This window comes from Mustela nigripes, chromosome 2 (assembly GCF_022355385.1).
Source record: "Mustela nigripes isolate SB6536 chromosome 2, MUSNIG.SB6536, whole genome shotgun sequence".
NCBI lineage: Eukaryota > Metazoa > Chordata > Mammalia > Carnivora > Mustelidae > Mustela > Mustela nigripes.
The window spans coordinates 13754378-13772085 of NC_081558.1; the positions used below are offsets into that span (position 1 = coordinate 13754378).

Here is a 17708-nt window from a genome sequence, read left to right on the forward strand (position 1 = left end):
TTGGAATCCTCAGGGCTTAACAATGGTGGACTCTCTCAGGAAGCTACTGCACCATCAATAGAAATGGTTTGCTTTTACTGAGTACAGGGGAGAAGTTCAAAGCCAGACACCCAGAAGGTCCTGATAGAGCCAGAGTAGCTCACAGCCTCTCACCCCTGACCCCTGCCATGTCTCCAGGGAGCCCTGGGGGTGCCCGGGCAGCAAGCAGGGGTGGGGACAGCAGACAACCAAGCAAACACACTGACATTCCTGCCCCTTGTGCTCAGACTGCAGCTGCGGGCCATGGGGTATCTCCCTGCCCCTCCCCCTTCACCAACGGGGTCTGCCTGCTCCTGTCCATGTGGGAACTACACAGTCAGGGAAGGTCCCACTGCATCTCCCCAGCTTGTGCCCTGTACCCCTCCAACCCTAAAGAAGATGGTCCCGCCCATTCTTCATGGTTCCAAACCCTGGGCCCCCTCTCATATCCTGGAATTTCAGATCACATTCCAAATCCACCCATTTCTTCTCACCCCACAGTCACTGCCATGGACATAGTGGACTTTTCAGAGTCTATAAGTCTCATTAGGTCCCTCTTGCTCCAAACTCTCCAATGCCCTCCCCCCAGTACCCTCAAAATAAAATCCACACCCTTGGCCAAGACTCAGGGTCCCTTGTGGCCTTCCCTGTCCTCACTCAACTCTGCTTACTCCATTTGTTTGTACCTCAGGGCCTTTGCACTGGCTGTTCCCCCTGCATCTCTCCAAGCTTGGCTCATCTCTGCCTGCAGGTCTGCATTCACCTCCTCGAAGAGTTCCCACCCCATTGGCCCCCAGGCCCACTCCATCTCTGACCTTGCTTCACTCAACCATCAGCTTCTGAAACCTATGTGCATTTATCTGCTGGCTTGGTCAGTGTCAAGTTCCTGTGAGCAATATGGTTCCACCTGGATCCTGCTGAGTCCCCAGCAGTGGGCACACAGGCATGCACACAGCAGGTGCTCAATGAATGCGCCTCAGCCCCAGTGCCTGTCTGTAGCCTCCCACTTCACAGTAGAGGAAGAGAAAGACTGGCCATGGATGGTAACCACTTCTAGAACCTCCCTGGGGAGGGAGGACGGGGTTTGTGTGTCCTATAACAACTTGCACATATTTAAATTCACTTGCATGGCTTTTGGGGAAGGGGATCCCCTCCAGGATTTTTCCTTTCCCATCAGATTGTCCAGAAGGGTGCAGTGCATCCGGGCTTGAAAGAATGAAGACGGGAAGGAAAAGGAACACAATGTCCTTCCCGCACCCTCTTTGCTGGGGTGGAGCAGTGCATGCCAACGGGCAACAGATCTATCAGAGTCTGGGAGCAGGAGGTGGCGGTGTGCAGGCCGGCCTGCACCCCGTTCGAAGAGGGAGAGCTCCAGGGGACAGGAAGGGTTGCATGGGAGATGCTGGACCAAACTGGAGTGGCGCGAGTTGGCTGGAGACCACCAGGAGGCGGCAGAGGCTTGGAGAGGACTCCGGGGCCCACACGAACCCAGCCCAGGTCCAGATCCCTCCTGCTAGTGGAGGAGGGAACCCAGTTTCCAGACACCAAGTCAGGACTCAAACCCAGAAGTCAGAGCCTCCAGAGGCCAAAGTCCCTCAAGACCACCAACGAAGGGCCCCAAGACAGCAGTATCTGGGCCCTTTGATAGCACAACCCCAGGCAAGGGACTTGCCCTCCATAACCTTGGTCTCCTCTTGTGCGATGGGGGACATGTCAGACACTACCTCCCAAGGAGTCATGGGCCCCCCATTTATTCGGATTCGAGGCCACTGACAGTCCCTCCCCCATGACCTCTATTACATGTTCCATGAGTATTCCACGCAGGAAACAACAAATGAATGAAGACACCAATGAATGAATGAATGAATGAGTGAAGACTTTACTCTGTGCCAGGTTCCTAATATGTAGGTTCAGTTTATTCCTTGGGGCAGGGACTACTTTATAGTCGGGGGCAGCTACGTACATAGCAGACAACATGGCGCTTGCCCTACGACTAAACAGAGAACTTGCGCACCACCTGAAAGGTGATTGGCTATGCCCAGAACAGGCAGCCCGAGGAGAGGGGCTACAAATAGGGGTAAACAGCCGGGTAAGAGGAGAACAATAAAGATTCGCAAGCTTGTCACTCCGTGTCGTTCTTGCTGGCGAGAGCGACAAGTGGCGCCGAGACCCGGGAACCTCAAAACGGGAACCTCAAAATTCGGTAGGAGACAGGGGATTGACAACGAGAAGGTAAGTGTGCAGCCAGAGTCTGTCTTTTGACAGGGAAGTTCCATAAGGACGAGAGAAAAGCTTTCCAAAATGGGAAGCGAGGTATCTAGGATAAGGACGGAAGGACCTTTGGAAGAAAAATCTGGCCAGAGAAGTTTTAGGAAAGTTCACTGATTATAGTGACGATTGCAACGTGAAAGCTCACTGTTTTAGTGACGATAGCAGACTAGTCTTTTCTTTGCTTCTTGACAATTTAATTCTGATATACTGTGGGTTCGGACGGAGGTCTCGGGAGTGCGTGTGGAGGGGCCTCTGCAAGGCCTGGCGCCTTTGGACTGGAGTGGCCTGGCGCGAGCTTGCTTGTCTGGAGGGCAATATCTTGTGTGGCGGATGGCAGATCAGGATGGCTGTGCGGAGGCTGCTCGCAGTAATGCGGGAGCTGGGAATGGAGCTTGGAATTTAGAAATGCTGGCTGGTACAGGACAGTTTTCGGGAAATCAAAATCAGATCAATTTTTCACCTGCAGTGTATTTGCAAACTGCTACTGCTGCCGCTAGGGCGTGGAAAACCATACAAGGCACAGGTGATTTACAGGGTCCATCGTCAAAAGTTATCCAGCTGCTACTTACCCCGCATTCTTAACTACTAATTTATTATGTAACTCCTCTTAAAAGCACAACTTTTCCCAAATGTTTGAAAGTGCAAACTTGTTCTAAAAATAATCACATTTTTGCCTACTCCTGTTTGTATTCGCTCCCCTTTTACGTTTCTTGTACATCTTCCAATGCCCTCATGGGGTGTTAACCCTAAAGGCCTGCTCCCCAATCATTTGTGGCAGATGGATGTGACACATGTTCCATCCTTTGGACTTCAGAGATACCTGCATCTGTCCATAGATACTTGCTCAGGAGTAGTAACGGCCACACCACTAAGAGGAGAAAATGTTAAAAATGTAATAACCCACTGTTTACGAAGCTTTGCATGCTGGGTTGTACCTAAAAGTTTAAAAACAGATAATGGGCCTGCTTATACGTCTAAAACATTCAAGAGCTTTTTAGCCTGCTATGGTATTCAACATGGCACAGGAATCCCTTATAATCCACAAGGGCAAGGAATAGTGGAGAGAGCCCACTTAACCTTCAAGACCACATTACAAAAAATAAAAAGAGGGGGAGTAGGGGAAGAATACACCACCCCCAGAGATCTCACCAATGTAGTAACATTTATTTTAAATTTTCTGACGCTAGATAAGGATGGCCTGTCCGCCACAGAAAGGCAATGGGGCCAGCATAAGCAGTCACAGATAATGGTTAAATGGAAAGACATCCTTACCGGGATATGGAAAGGCCCGGACCCAGTGCTCTGGTGGCACCGAGGATCTGTGTTTTTCCACAGGATGCTGCAACTCCAGTGTGGGTTCCTGAGAGGCTCACGAGGATGGTGGCAATGGAGCCTGTGGATGACGATGGTGATGATCCTGAGCCAGGACAGCACAATAGAGGAGAGCCAACGACAGATGTGGGCGCTGGTGAAGGCCTGGCCTGTCCCGATGCCACTGACAAATGAGTCGGAGATCCTCCCTCCTATCATCGCCACCAATGCTACTACCGGCGTGCCTTGGGTGACAGGTGCTGGTTGTCTGAATGTTGGAACAGCTCGACAGGGGACTCTGCTTTGATAACAATATCCCAAATTGTAAGCTTAAATGAGCAGCCTGGCTTCTGTGGGAGACTGGGTAAAATCTTTCCAAAGCTCATTGTCCTCCTTGAAGGAATGGGCAGGCATAGGGGTATTTTGTGCCTTTATGGTGGGAGCGTCTATATTTATGCTAAGATACCTCTGCCGTCTAGGCCGCCAACAACGACATCAATGAGAAATGATTGTACAAGCTATGATGGCCCTCGAGGCTGGTACCTCCCCCCAAATATGGCTCAGCATGCTGAACCGGTAGTCAAAGACGGGTAAGACTGGTCCCACATCCATAGCAACCTAAGACAGGGGCTCCTCGACCAGGGGGAGTACCCGATGACGGGTAAGCATGGAAGGTGAGGACCCGCAACCTAAGACAGGCACGGTCCCTGCCATATATATAAAAGTAAAGGGGGAGCTGTCGAGGGCAGCTACGTGCATAGCAGACAACATGGCGCTTGGGCCTCCGGCTAAACAGAGGACTTGCGCACCACCTGAAAGGTGATTGGCTATGCCCAGAACAGGTAGCCCGAGGACACTGCGGTGATTTTTATCAAGCTATCAGGCTTCCTTTCACATGTACAGTCTGCTGATGGGAGGAGAGGGGATACACATAGGGGTAAACATCCGGGTAAGAAGAGAACAATAAAAGGCGAAAGATTTATACACGATCTGAAGAGAGGATTCACAAGCTTGTCACTCCGTGTCTCCAGGTCGTTCTTGCTGGCGAGAGCGACACTTTATCTCTATTTATAGATGGGGAAACTGAGGTCCAATGACAAGCAAAGACTCCCCCAAGTATGTCTGCATTTAGGACCTAAACCCCAATGTGCCCCACTCAGCTTAGTCTGGGGCTGGGGTTTGTTGATTTCCTCTCACTAGGTTCTGAAGAAAGGGAGTGGCTGCAGGTGCCTGTTGGGGGAAGGGTTCAAGCAGAACAAGTTTTCCTCAAGCGGCAGGGCAGCCCAGAAAAGGAACCCCTGGTTTGTGGGAGAGTGAGCTCCCCTTCCTTTAAGGTACAAAAGCACAGCAGGGATATGACTCCTGAAGCCACAGCTACCAGTCCTGTGGCCTCAGGTGAGTGTGACATGCCTTCCCAGAGCCTCAGTCCCCCAACTGTCAACGGAAGACATGAACAGCTTGGGGTGAAGGGATAGTGCCACATAAGTAAGAAGGAGTATTTGGGAACCGCACCCCACACCCCACCCCCAGCAGCCACCCACGTGGCCGGCCTTGGCCTATCTGACCAGTCCGGGGCGGAAAGGGTGTGGGTCCTGCCCGCCCCCAACTCCAGGGGCGGGGTTTGGTGGACCCGGGAGCCCAATAAATCCACAGCCGGTCGTCGGGAGCCACCCTTTTAAAGTCCCACGGAGACCTCCAGCCGTCCGCGCAGAGCACGGCTGCCAGGGAACCCGACTGTCGGCTGGGCGGTGGACACGCCGCTGTCAGGGCTAGCCTTGCGGAGCGGGAAGGAGGTGCGCCGACAGACGGCGTAGACGAAGAGGAGGGACAGGGAGGCAGCCGACCGCAGCGAGGACCCAGAGATTCTTTGCCCAGGGAGCCCCAGCCCAAGTCGCTTTCGCTGCCTCCCTCCAGGGGCCCAAGGAGACAGGTGTGGGGCTTCGCTGTAGAGGCCCAGCATCCTCCCGTCTCCACGCAGCCCTGCCTCCTCGGTCGCCGCCAGCTTCCTTTACCCGGGGGTTGCGGGGGTTGGAGGGGGTGGACACGCGCGCGTGGCTGGAAAGGCCGAGGACAGCCTTGGCCCCCGCACCTGCACCTGATGGCCGTCGTCGAGGCAGGAGCGCTGGCCACGTTCGGAGCCTGGGATTACGCGGTCTTCGCCCTCATGCTGCTGGTGTCCACGGGCATCGGGCTGTGGGTCGGTCTGGCGCGGGGCGGGCAGCGCAGCGCTGAGGACTTTTTCACCGGGGGCCGGCGCCTGGCCGCCCTGCCCGTTGGCCTCTCGCTAGCCGCCAGCTTCATGTCGGCGGTGCAGGTGCTGGGCGTGCCAGCCGAGGCCTACCGCTATGGCTTCAAGTTCCTCTGGATGTGCCTGGGACAGTTACTCAACTCTCTGCTCACCGCCTTCCTCTTCATGCCGGTCTTCTACCGCCTGGGTCTCACCAGCACCTACCAGGTACCAGGCAGAGGCCCGGAGGCAGGACCTGCCTGGCTGAGAACGCAGGGTTGTGACGGGGAGGTCCTGGGGCTTTGACAAACTGTACAGGGGGCCGTAGGCGGGCTCTTTGGGGCTTTAACGCAGCCAACGGGTGCGGAGGGTTCTGGAAAGTAGCCCTAGGCAGCGGGGTGAGGGGCAGGAAGGAGGAAGAGGAGTCGCCGTCCTGGTTCTCCTCGGTGGAAGCCCGCGCTAGGCGGAGCCAGGTGTGCACCAAGTGCGGACAGGCACAAACCTGCCCGGCACATGCTCGGGCGTGCGCACACCCGAGCGATCGCCGGACAATGGGCCAACGGTTCGAGACCCGACTTCCCCGCTTACTCTGCTCCGGCTTCTCAAGTGACAAACTGGGCTAATAAGAGGACTTCCCACCAGGGCAGGCGGTAAAGTGATTAAAATCGTGTCCGGTATATAGTAGGCCACCAATGACAACTGGCCACAGGATCTGTATAGTTGGCTTGTTGACGCAGAGCGGCGCCGCCCCGGGGACCAATTAGCCGCCAGTGAGGGCAGAGGAACGTGCGCCTTTGACTGATCTGTCATCCTGGGCACACGAAGTGTGCCCAGGAGCGGGGATGGCGCGTGTGCACAGGTGTGTGCACACTGGTCGGAATCTGGGACTTGGCCCCACCCCCCCACGGGCAAGAGTGGAGACAGAAGTTGGCCTCGGGAGGGAGGGAAGAAGCCACGAGGGAGGGTGAAGCACCCCAGAGGCCTCGATCTCCTGGGTAGGACCTGTCCAGGTGACCACGAGCCTCGGCTCCTCCTTGCAGTACCTGGAGCAGCGCTTCAGCCGCAGCGTGCGGCTCTGCGGGACCCTGCAGTACCTGGTAGCTACAGTGAGTGGCCCCGGCCCCGCCCTCGCCCTCAGGGTCCCGCTCAGATCCCTTTTGCCTGGGTCCTGGTCTTCGTCGGCTCCGCCCACAGCCTGCCCCCATCCGTCACGACCCCGCCCCGTAATTTCCCCCCAACCCCCATCCTGCAACGCCCTTCCCAGGCCTAGCCTCCAGTTTACTGGCCCCGCCCCCTGCGGCCAGTTCCGGAGGTTTGGCCCGAAGGCCCGCCCCCCCATACTCCCGGCTTGACCCCACTCCACCCTTGTGGGATTCCCTTGTGGGATTCCCCCTACTCGTCTGACGCCACAAGCTCCGCCACCACTATTCCTTCCTTCCCCCTCCCTGGTCCTCCGCGGGCCTCACCTGGTCCCGGCTCTCCACCCGTAGATGCTGTATACAGGCATCGTGATTTACGCCCCCGCGCTCATCCTGAATCAAGGTTTGACTTTGGGAGATCTAGGGAGGGTGGCCCGGAGAAAGCAAAGGCTTTGAGACGAGACCGAAGGAGAGGGGAGGGACAGAGCCGGGAGAGACTCGGGGTGGGAAGAATCCCGGAGAGATGAGGACCCTAGACCCTAGGGGCCAAGTTTGCACCCTGCCTGGATGCCTAATGGGGGGCGGTTTCCTTACACAGTGACCGGGTTGGACATCTGGGCATCGCTCCTGTCCACTGGAGTCATCTGTACCTTCTATACGACTGTGGTGAGTGACACCCCCACTCCGCATGGGGATCCATGCGCATTGGGTGGGGGACACCCTGAAGCCATCATCCACTCCTTATTTTCCCTTCCTGCTGAGGAAGTCTGCATCCCAGCGGGGCCTCTGTTTCCTTATCTTAATAACAAGTCATTTGAAAGGCTTGTTGCTGGGGCGCCTGGGTGGCTCAGTGGGCTAAAGCCTCTGCCTTCCGATCAGGTCAGGATCCCAGGATCCTAGGATCAAGCCCCACATGGGCTCTCTGCTCAGCGGGGACCCTGCTTCCCCCCTCTCTCTCTGCCTGCCTCTCTCTCTACTTGTGATCTCTGTCAAATTAAAAGAAAGAAAGAAAGAGAAAGAAAGTCTTGTTGCTGAGAGTCCAGACATAGCCTAGCTTCAGGACTGGCTGGATGCAGGGGCTATGACAGAATCCTGTGGGCCCCTCTCCCATCTCTTGGGGTCCCATCAGCTCAGAAAGTAAGTTCCTATTTCAGGATGGACTGGCACAAGTTCCAGGAGGGTTCGGTTAGCTGGCCCTGCGAGCTGTGATTGGATGAGCCAGAATGAGCCAATCACAGAAGTCCGGGGAGCTGGGGAAGATGTTCTGATTGACTATTTTTGGAGCTGGGAGTAGACTGGCTTCCCATGAATGGCCTTTGAGGAAGAAGGGGCTTCTCCAAAGGCATATCCAGGGGCTCCCATGGGAAGGCAGAGGCTGAAGGGTAAAAGCTGTAGCTAAGAATAATGGTAGTAGTAGTAATGATAATGGGGGCAGCCATCACTTATTCACTCACTGAACTTGTACGTGCTAGGGGCTGTGTGGCAAAGATTTTCTTCACATGAACTGACTGAATCCTCACAACACCATTTTCCAGATGAGGAAACAGGCAGAGAGAGGCATCAGTCCCAGCCACTGTTGAAAGCCAAACTGGGTTGGCCTCAGACAGATTCCTGTCTGAACCCCTGCCTCCCCATCTGTCACGTCTTGCAGGGCGGCATGAAGGCTGTGGTCTGGACTGATGTGTTCCAGGTCGTGGTGATGCTAACCGGCTTCTGGGTTGTCCTGGCCCGCGGGATCATGCTGGTGGGTGGGCCCAGGAGCGTATTTGAGATTGCCCAGAACCACTCCCGGATGAACCTGATGGAGTGAGTAAAATTGTAGAGAGGGTACTGCAAAGAGGTGGAGGTGACATCCCTCTGCCCTGGGAGAAGCCAACCAGTGCCTCCTCCTCCAGGAAGTCCTCCCTGCTTCCCTTCCCAGACTCTCCACAGACCAAACATTGCCTCCCCTCTCTAGACTGCCCTAGCCCCCATCCCTCCATCTGTCCCACCATGTCCCCCAGGCCAGAGTGGACACTGATGGCTCCCTGAGGTCACAACTGGGCACCGAGAGGTTTTTGAATGCATACATGGACGACTCAGTAAACAAAATTTTCAATCTGGCAAATTCCTACTCATACACTTCAAAACCCACCCCAAATGTCCCCTCAAGACCCATAAGGTTCAGAATGGCCATCTGGGGCCCTTGGGAGGGTAAAGTCAATGTGGTATTCCCATATGGCTGTCTTGTCCCTCCCTTATCTAGCTTTGACCTGGACCCACGGAGCCGCTACACATTCTGGACTTTTATAGTGGGCGGCACGTTGGTGTGGCTCTCAATGTATGGCGTGAACCAAGCACAGGTGCAACGCTATGTGGCCTGTCGCACGGAGAAGCAGGCCAAGCTGTGAGTGTTTAGGAAGTGCAGGGTAGGGGCCTCTGGGACCAGCTGCCAACCCCCCACCCAGCCTGAGGCTGTGCCTCCCCCACAGGGCCTTGCTCATCAACCAGCTGGGCCTGTTCCTGATCGTGTTCAGCGCTGCTGGCTGTGGTATCATCATGTTCACGATCTATGTAGACTGTGACCCGCTCCTTGCAGGGCGCATCTCTGCCCCTGACCAGGTAAGTCTGGCCGAGGCTCTTAGGCCACTCCTGCCTTCCCCACCCCCACTCTGAACTGCTGCATGGATGAACCTCTCCGGGCAAGGGTGGAATGGCATCTAGAAGAGAGAACAGCCTGTGCAGAGGTCCAGGGGCAGCAAAGAGCTTGGCTCAGAGGAGGATCTGGAAGGAGAGGGGAAGAACAAGGCTGGGAGGCAATGGGGAGCCATCGGGGGAGGGAATGCGCAGGGGACGGGCACATTCAGATTTAGAGTCAGAGACTCCCTGAGGGATATTAAGGAGGAGATGGGATCCCGGTGCAGCATGAAATGATGGTGTTGATTATAATAATCATCAGCTCTCATGCCACAAGTGCCTACTCTGTTCCTTATGCTGTTCCCTTCACCGTCTCCCATAAAATCTTTCAGCATGTGATGAGGCCAAGGCTGTCATGGCCCTCACTTTACAGATGAGTAGACTGGGGCTGGAATGGGTGGGAAGCAACTGTCTGAGGTCAACAGGTGAGTCAGCCGCAGCACTGGGGCAGGAGGCATGCCTGGTTCAGCGTCTGTTCAGAATTGGCAGAAAATGGAAGGCTGTCCCGTCTGCTGTCCTCTGCTGGGGTCAGCTCCTGGACTGCTTGACTGTGCAACCTCAGCCAAGGGCCGCACCTGTTAGCCTTATTGTCTTCATCAGTAAAGCAGAGATAACGTGGGACTCTGCCTCACTGGGATCCCAGGGCTCTGTGCGTGGTGGGGCTCAGTGACTGTCCTTCGGGGCACACAGTCAATCAGCAAACACACACTCAGTGCCTGCTGTAAGCCCAGTCTGCACTGGGCCCTGGGGACATGCAGTGTGAGGACAGACAGAATCCCTGTCCTTGGGGTGCTGCTGTCCTGGACGCCAACTCCCCCCCCCCCCCCCCCCAGTACATGCCCTTGCTGGTGCTGGACATCTTCGAGGACCTGCCTGGAGTCCCTGGGCTCTTTCTGGCCTGTGCCTACAGTGGCACCCTCAGGTGAGCAGCCCTCCTTGCTCACCCGGCTGTCCCCCTGTGGGATAGAATGTTCTGGGCATGTCCATCATTTACAGTTTCTGCTTGGTCCCCAGTGGGCAGCTCAGGGGGGCCCCAGCAGAAGGGGGGGCCCTAGCAGAAGGCATGCCCTGAGGACAAGGACCCCAGCTGTGGGGTTTTCACCTTATCACCTGGCAGGGCCTCACCTGTCTCCCCTCTCCCTTCTTTCTTTCCTTCTTTTGGCACCCAAACAAATGTTATTGGGCACATACTGAGCACCTACTATATACATATGTGGCCTCTACTGCCATTCTGAGTCCCAGGGCACAGCTGTGACTGAGTGGTACCCCACTCCTGCCTCAGGGGCCTCACATTCTAAATATTCTGCAACTTCTGGCTCATCCCTGCTCTTGCTGTGACCATGCAGTTCTCAGCAGCAGCCTATGATTGCTGTGTAATGAGAACTTGTGCCATTCATGTCCTTGGTCAGGGGTGTCTTTGCTCCCGTGGGGATGTCTTAGGGCTGGGGGCATGGATGGTGGGATGGTGGACATCTCCTGCACTCTTGAGGAGTTCTGTCTGTTACCCATGCCTCTGCCCTTGGGCTAGGTCAGATGGTATGAGCAGCTGGGGCCTCCCCCAGCAGGTGGACCCCAGAGAGGGGTGTGGCCAGTCCCTTGATGAGGCCTGTTGACCATCCTCCCCACCCTATGCTCAGCACTGCCTCCACCAGCATCAACGCCATGGCCGCAGTCACCGTGGAGGACCTCATCAAACCTCGGCTGCCGAACCTCGCACCCCGGAGACTCGTGATGATCTCCAAGGGGCTCTGTGAGTTGGGGGAACCTGATGGCGGGGGGCAGGGCAGCCTCTCCCTGCTGACCATGCCGCCCCCCTTCTGCCACAGCCCTCATCTATGGCTCAGCCTGTCTCACCGTGGCGGCTCTGTCCTCGCTGCTGGGGGGAGGTGTCCTCCAGGTGAGCGTCCCTCCCTGACCCACCCCATCGCCACAGGAAGCAGGGCACGGTCGGCTTTGAACTGAAACCCAGAAGGGGTCCTACTTTTCATGGCAGAACTGGTCTGATGCCACCCTCCTGATAACTTTCTGCAGTCACCTGGCTGGTGGCAGTGGCAGTGGGAGGTGGGGTGGGGGGAGTGGCTTGGAGGCGGGACCAGAATTTATCCAACACAGGGGAGAGAGGCAGGAACAGGGAGTCCCATCCCCTTTAGGGCAACAAGCACGGGTCTCAAGGTCCACAGTGGAATTCCTCAGGTCTTGCTTTCCCAGCAAGCAAACTGAAGCCAGGAGAGGTGGGATGGTTCTGCCCTCAGCTCCCTGTCCCCTACTCGCTCTGCAGGGCTCCTTCACCGTCATGGGAGTCATCAGTGGCCCCCTCCTTGGAGCCTTCATTCTGGGGATGTTTCTTCCCGCCTGCAACACACCGGTGAGTGGGGGCAGCTAGGGGTTGGGAAGGCACAAGACCTCTCTCCCCTGACCTAGACTCTGTCCCCAGGGTGTCCTCTCCGGGCTGGCCACTGGCATGGCGCTTTCACTGTGGGTGGCTGTGGGTGCCACTCTATACCCGCCCAGCACCCAGTCCTTGGGAGTCCTGCCGTCATCGGCTGATGGCTGTGTCATGCCCTCGGCCAATGCCTCTGAATTCTTGGGCCAGCTCCTTGCCACCAACACCTCCAGCAGGAATAGCAGGTGAGCTGGCCTGAGAGGGTGCGATTGGGGAGGGGGGCTCTTAAACTGAGTCTGAATGAAAAGGAGGAATGTGCTCTCGGGACAGTGAAGGAAGGGCATTCCCAGTGGAGAGAAGTGCAAGTGCAAAGGGCTTGGGGTCGGGTTCAGTTTAGTGCATTCCAATGATGGAGAGGATGGGGTGTATTTAGTGGGCCAAGAAAGGATAGGTTGGGTTCAGGCAGAAGAATGTGGTCTGATTCTTTATTTTTATTATTATTACTATTGAGATATAATTTGCAGACCATAAAATGAACCATTTAAAAGTGGTTTTAGTGGATTCACAAGATTACACAACCATCACCATTAACTCAAGAACATTTTCATCACCTCACAAGGAACCCCCATCCCCATGAGCAGTTGCTCCCCCTCCAGCTTCTGGGAACCACTAATCCGATTTCTGTTGCTCTGGTTTTGCTTGTCTGGACACTTCTTATAAATGGAATTATACAATAGACAGCCTGTTTCATCTGGCTTTTTTCACTCAGTGTGATGTTTTCAAAATTTTTGTTTTGTTTTTGATGTTTTCAGTGTTTATCCACATTGTAACACATCTGAGGGCTTGATTCCTTTTTATGGCTGAATAATATTCCTGTGTGGATGGCCCACATTTTGTTTATCCATACATCCCTTGGACAACTCGGTTGTGTCCACTTTTTGGCTACTGTGAACAGTGCTGCTATGAACATTTGTGTGCGAGTTTTGGTGGGGACATATGGTTTCATTTCTCTTGGTCTATACCTAGGAGTGGAAATACTGGATCATATAGACATTCTTTTTTTTTTTTTTTTTTTTTAAAGATTTTATTTATTTATTTGACAGAGAGAAATTACAAGTACACTGAGAGGCAGGCAGAGAGAGAGAGAAGGAAGCAGGCTCCCTGCTGAGCAGAGAGCCCGATGCGGGACTCGATCCCAGGACCCTGAGATCATGACCTGAGCCGAAGGCAGCGGCTTAACCCACTGAGCCACCCAGGCGCCCCTCATATAGACATTCTTTTAAAATTATTTTTAAACACTTTTTTAAGGTTTTATTTATTTATTTGAGAGAGCAGAGTGAGAGGGAGAGCACGAGCGCGGATGGAAAAACAGAGGGAGAAGGGGAAGCAGACTCCCTGCAGAGCAGGGAGCCTGATGTGGGGCTTGACCCCAGGACCCTGGAGATCATCTTCTGAGCTGAAGGCAGACGCTTAACCCACTGAGCCTCTATACTTTTTTTTGTTTTGTTTTTTTATTGTTGAGTTCTAATTTTTATGTTCTTTAAATCTTTATGTATTCTGCATACTAGATCCTCATCAGATGTATGATTTGCAAATATTTTTTTCCACTCTGGATTGTCTTTTCAGTCTCTTTATAGTGTCCTTTGATGCACAGAAGTCCAATATATCTCTGTTTTCTTGGGCTGCTTGTGCTTTTGGAATCACATCTAAGTCACATCTAATTACCAAATCCAAGTTCATAAAGATGCACACCTAATGTTTTCGTCTAAGAGTTTGGTTCGGGTAGATTCTGAGGGTAATACAGAGCCATGGAGAGTGGTGAGCAGTGGCAGGAGGTCATCTGAGTTACATTTCAGTAATGCTCCCTCTGGTTGTGTGTAGAGAACACCTATGGGTGGGAGTGGGTTAGCATGAGAGGAAGAGAAGTGGCTACCGCACACATCTGAGTGAGAAATAATGGAATATTGCGCCAGGCCGTGACAGTGGAAATGGGAGAAAATGAACAATCTGGGAGTGGCTTTTGGACTCATGCACACCTCTCCTACCCCCAGCCCTGAAATGGACCTTGATCGACCCGCCTTAGCTGACAGCTTTTATGCCATTTCCTACCTTTACTATGGTGCCCTCGGCACGCTGAGCACTGTGCTATGTGGAGCCCTCGTCAGCTGCTTGACAGGTAAGCAGGGCATATGCCCTCCTCAGAGATCACCTTGTGGATCCCTCTGCCTCCAGGACCCACCACTGGGCAGGAAGAAGAGAAAAGACATTCCCGTCAGCCAGATGGCCACCACGTGCTTGATGCATCAGCACCCTTTCTGCTGTGTTGCCTTCGGGAAAACCCTGCAACTTGCAGGGCTGGTCCCATTTTGCAAAGGCAGAAGAAAACTGAGCCACCCCTCCTCCCTTCCACCTACCTATCCACCGCCTCCAAAACGTTGTCCTTGCCAGAGGAGAGGCGCTGTCCATTGTGCTGAAATAGCTTCTCAGCAGGACCTCAGGGACTCCGTGTCCATCCGGGGATTCTGAATGCCACTCGAGAAGTGGGAAGACTTCAGGAGACATCAATAGTGATCACAATACCTGTTCTTGCTTCCTGTGTCTCAGACTTTACATTCACCAGGGCTTTCTTGAGTCCTCTGTGCCAGACAGTATTCTAGATGCTGGGGAAATAATGAACCATAATGAACCATCCACTGTTGTATTAGACCCCCTTACTGTGTAGATGAGAAAACTGAAACCCAGAGAAGGGCAGAGGCTTGCCAGGGTACCCAGTGGGTCATTAATGAGAATCTGGGGATTGGAACCCATCAGCGTTCTCCCTTTCCCCTCTCTCTCCAATTCCCATCACCTCTTCACTAAATATCCCCCTGTCCCCTCAGGCCCCACCAAGCGCAGTGCCTTGAGTCCTGGGCTGCTGTGGTGGGATCTTGCACGGCAGACAGCATCGGTGGCCCCCAAGGAAGAAGTGGCTACCTTGGATGACAGCTTGGGGAAGGTCAGTCACAGGGCTGGCTCCCAGAGCAGGGGAGGGATAGTGAAGTGATTTTTGATCCCCTGGGCATGGCCATAAGTCAGGGGAGGAACATGGTGAATCACCATCTTTCTCAACCTCTTCCAGCAAAAAGGCTTGCTTGAGAGTTGACATGTCTTCCACGCTTTTTATTAAGCCCTTTAAAAAAAAGACTGAACAGAATTTCATATTATTCATTTCCTTGGATTACTTCCAGGCTGTGGCAAGTGAAACTGGTTTACATTTAAGGCATTGATTTAAAATCTCTTCTGTAAATAAAAGTACTTAATTCAGAAGTGAGTCAACTTAGAAAAAATCTTACATAAGAAACATGACCGGGGTGGGCCAAATTCACCCAAAGCCATGTGGTTGCTCTGTAAATGCCCTGAATTCAGAAGATGCTGTCCTTGACCCAGACCTGCCCTTGCTTTGGAATCCCTGTTTCATTTTTTCATTTCTTACACACTTGCTATGTACCCAGCCCTACTCTGGGCTAGAGTTCATGTCCACTGTCTAGGAGGAGCAGATAAAAGCTAAACTGAGAAATAAGTAAGTTCTCAGCAGGTAATGGCAGTGAAACAGGGTACTGTGATGAGGGTGGCCTCTTGGAAGAGGTAGGAGGTAGAGCCAGCCCTAGGAAGATCTGGGGGAAGGGCATTCTGGGTGGAGTGCACAGCAGGTGAAAGGCTGAGGCCAGAAGCTTGAGAAGAGGAGGTATGGATTTGGCTGGAATGTTTTGAAAGCTCCTTTCAGCGGCTGTGGCGAAGGATTTATTTTCTTGAAGGGGCGCAGCCTGAAAGAGTGAGAGGGAGGCAGGCATTCTTGCAAGCACTGATGGCCTGAAATATTAGTGACGTGGGCATTGGGGAAGAGAAGCAGGTGGAGGTTTTGGAGGCAGAAGGGATAGGACTGGCTGATGCACTGACCAAGGGGATGGTTGAGCAACTCCTGCCCAGGTTCTGTACTGTTAGGCCCTCAGTGATCCCATCTGGGGGATGAGCTGGCACAGAGCAGAATGGCATCTCTGATGGTGTCTTTCTTCATTTTTCATTCCAGGGTGTTGAGGAACTGCCCCCTGGAACTAAGAGGACTCCTGACTTCCCACCCACTGACGAGGACCATCTGCTCTTCCTGGGGCAGAAGGAGGTCAATGGGCCCGGCTCCTGGACTCCCAGCAGTACACATGACCGTGGTCAGGACCTTCGGGAAACAGACCTCTGAGCCAGCAGGGGACTGGCTACCTGGGATGGAACCTCAGGGTAGGCCCTCCCAGGCCACAGAAGAACGGCCTCTGGCTCCAATTGGCTGGATTGTGTCTTTATGCAAATGAGTTTGGGATCCCTGCCCTATGGAAAGAGGTGAAGCCCTACCTCTGGGAAGTCATTTTATCCAGCCCCCTTCCAGCCAGCCCCTAGTCTTAGATGCTGCACCCTTGCCTGTTCCCCCAAAATGAAGCCAGATTTCTGTCTATGTGCAATAGAAAGATGTCGAAGTCCCCTCTGGACAACATGGGAAAACTCCAGGCCCAGCATTAGAGTCTGAGAATGTCTCCAGTGCTTCTCTAGAATGTTAGGAAGGGTTTCGGAGGTCCTCAGGCACCAACCCCTGCACCCCATCTCACAGTTGGGGAAACTGAGGCCTTGAAAGGGGCAACAACTTGACCAAGGCCACAGAGCACACCAGAGATTCATTGAGAATTGGGACACCAGCACTTCCGCCTTCACCGCCTCCCTCTTTTCCTCCCTTTGGAGGGTCAGACATCACATGGCCCCTGACCTTGGGAGCAAGAAGGGAAGATAAAGGAGAAATAACATTCTTGATCTTCCTCTTATCCTGGACACTACGTATCTTATCTGCCTGAGGTTACAGCAAGTCAGGTTGGGGCAGGGACAGACCTGGGAGCTACATGATGTTGAAGGTCTATTGCCAGCATGTCACCAGCAATAGACAGGGTCTGTGGACAGGGTCAGACAGGTGGGCAAAGCCATGTCCTGGGGATGCGCTTTACTTTGGATGCAGAGATTTAATCCATGCACTTCAAATAAATGGACTTTGATGCTTAATGTTCTATGCTGTCTGAAAAATCATTCTGGCTGTTGCCTCAGATCTCCTCAGTCAGATGGGAGTGCGAACCTCCGTGTCTCTTGTCCCGAGACTGTGAGTGAATAAGCCTGAGTAAGCATCAGAGCAAGGTGAGAATTGCCACCTTGGGGTGCCTTGTGCTGCCCTCCCTGGCACACAGCTTCTCTCCCTCTCCTGATCTGCACTTGAACCCTCCCCTCCTCACTGCCCTTTCTGCTTGGACCCTGCCAGCCCCACTGTCCCTGCACTGGTCCCTTGGGGTCTCTGGGACCTTGAGAGCTGATTGAACTCACACCTGCACACATACCTCATGCAGCTCCTGGGGTCCCCAAGGGAGCATCCTGTACTTACTTCAATAGGGCCATCCCCAAATTCAAGACCCAGAACCTCAGAATGTAACCTTATTTGAAGAGTCTTGGCAGATATACTTAGATTAAGATAAGGTCATACTAGATGCGGGTAAGCCCTCAACCCAGTGACTATCCTCATAAGAAAAGAAGACATGCACACAGGGAGAAAGCCATGTGGATACTGAGGGAGAGATTGACACATCCACAAAGCAAGGGACAGCAAGGATTGCTGGAGCCAGCA

The 17708-nt window shown here is 53.8% G+C and overlaps 1 protein-coding gene across 2 annotated transcripts; it reads left to right on the forward strand.

Moving 5' to 3' along the window:
- The first annotated feature begins 5292 nt into the window (after positions 1–5292).
- Positions 5293–17103, forward strand: SLC5A5 (solute carrier family 5 member 5). 2 transcript variants are annotated; one of them, XM_059387790.1, is made up of 15 exons: positions 5293–6055; positions 6868–6933; positions 7318–7369; positions 7565–7632; positions 8618–8772; positions 9212–9352; positions 9438–9567; positions 10476–10564; positions 11280–11392; positions 11469–11539; positions 11921–12007; positions 12077–12270; positions 14077–14201; positions 14905–15020; positions 16092–17103. In XM_059387790.1, the coding sequence occupies exons 1-15, from the start codon at positions 5699–5701 to the stop codon at positions 16254–16256; spliced, it is 1929 nt and encodes a 642-aa protein (XP_059243773.1). In that variant the 5' UTR covers positions 5293–5698; the 3' UTR covers positions 16257–17103. The 2 variants fall into 2 exon arrangements, with proteins under 2 accessions (XP_059243773.1, XP_059243774.1); XM_059387791.1 differs by lacking the exon at positions 14905–15020 and having other exon boundaries at positions 16092–16156.
- The last annotated feature ends 605 nt before the right edge of the window (positions 17104–17708 follow it).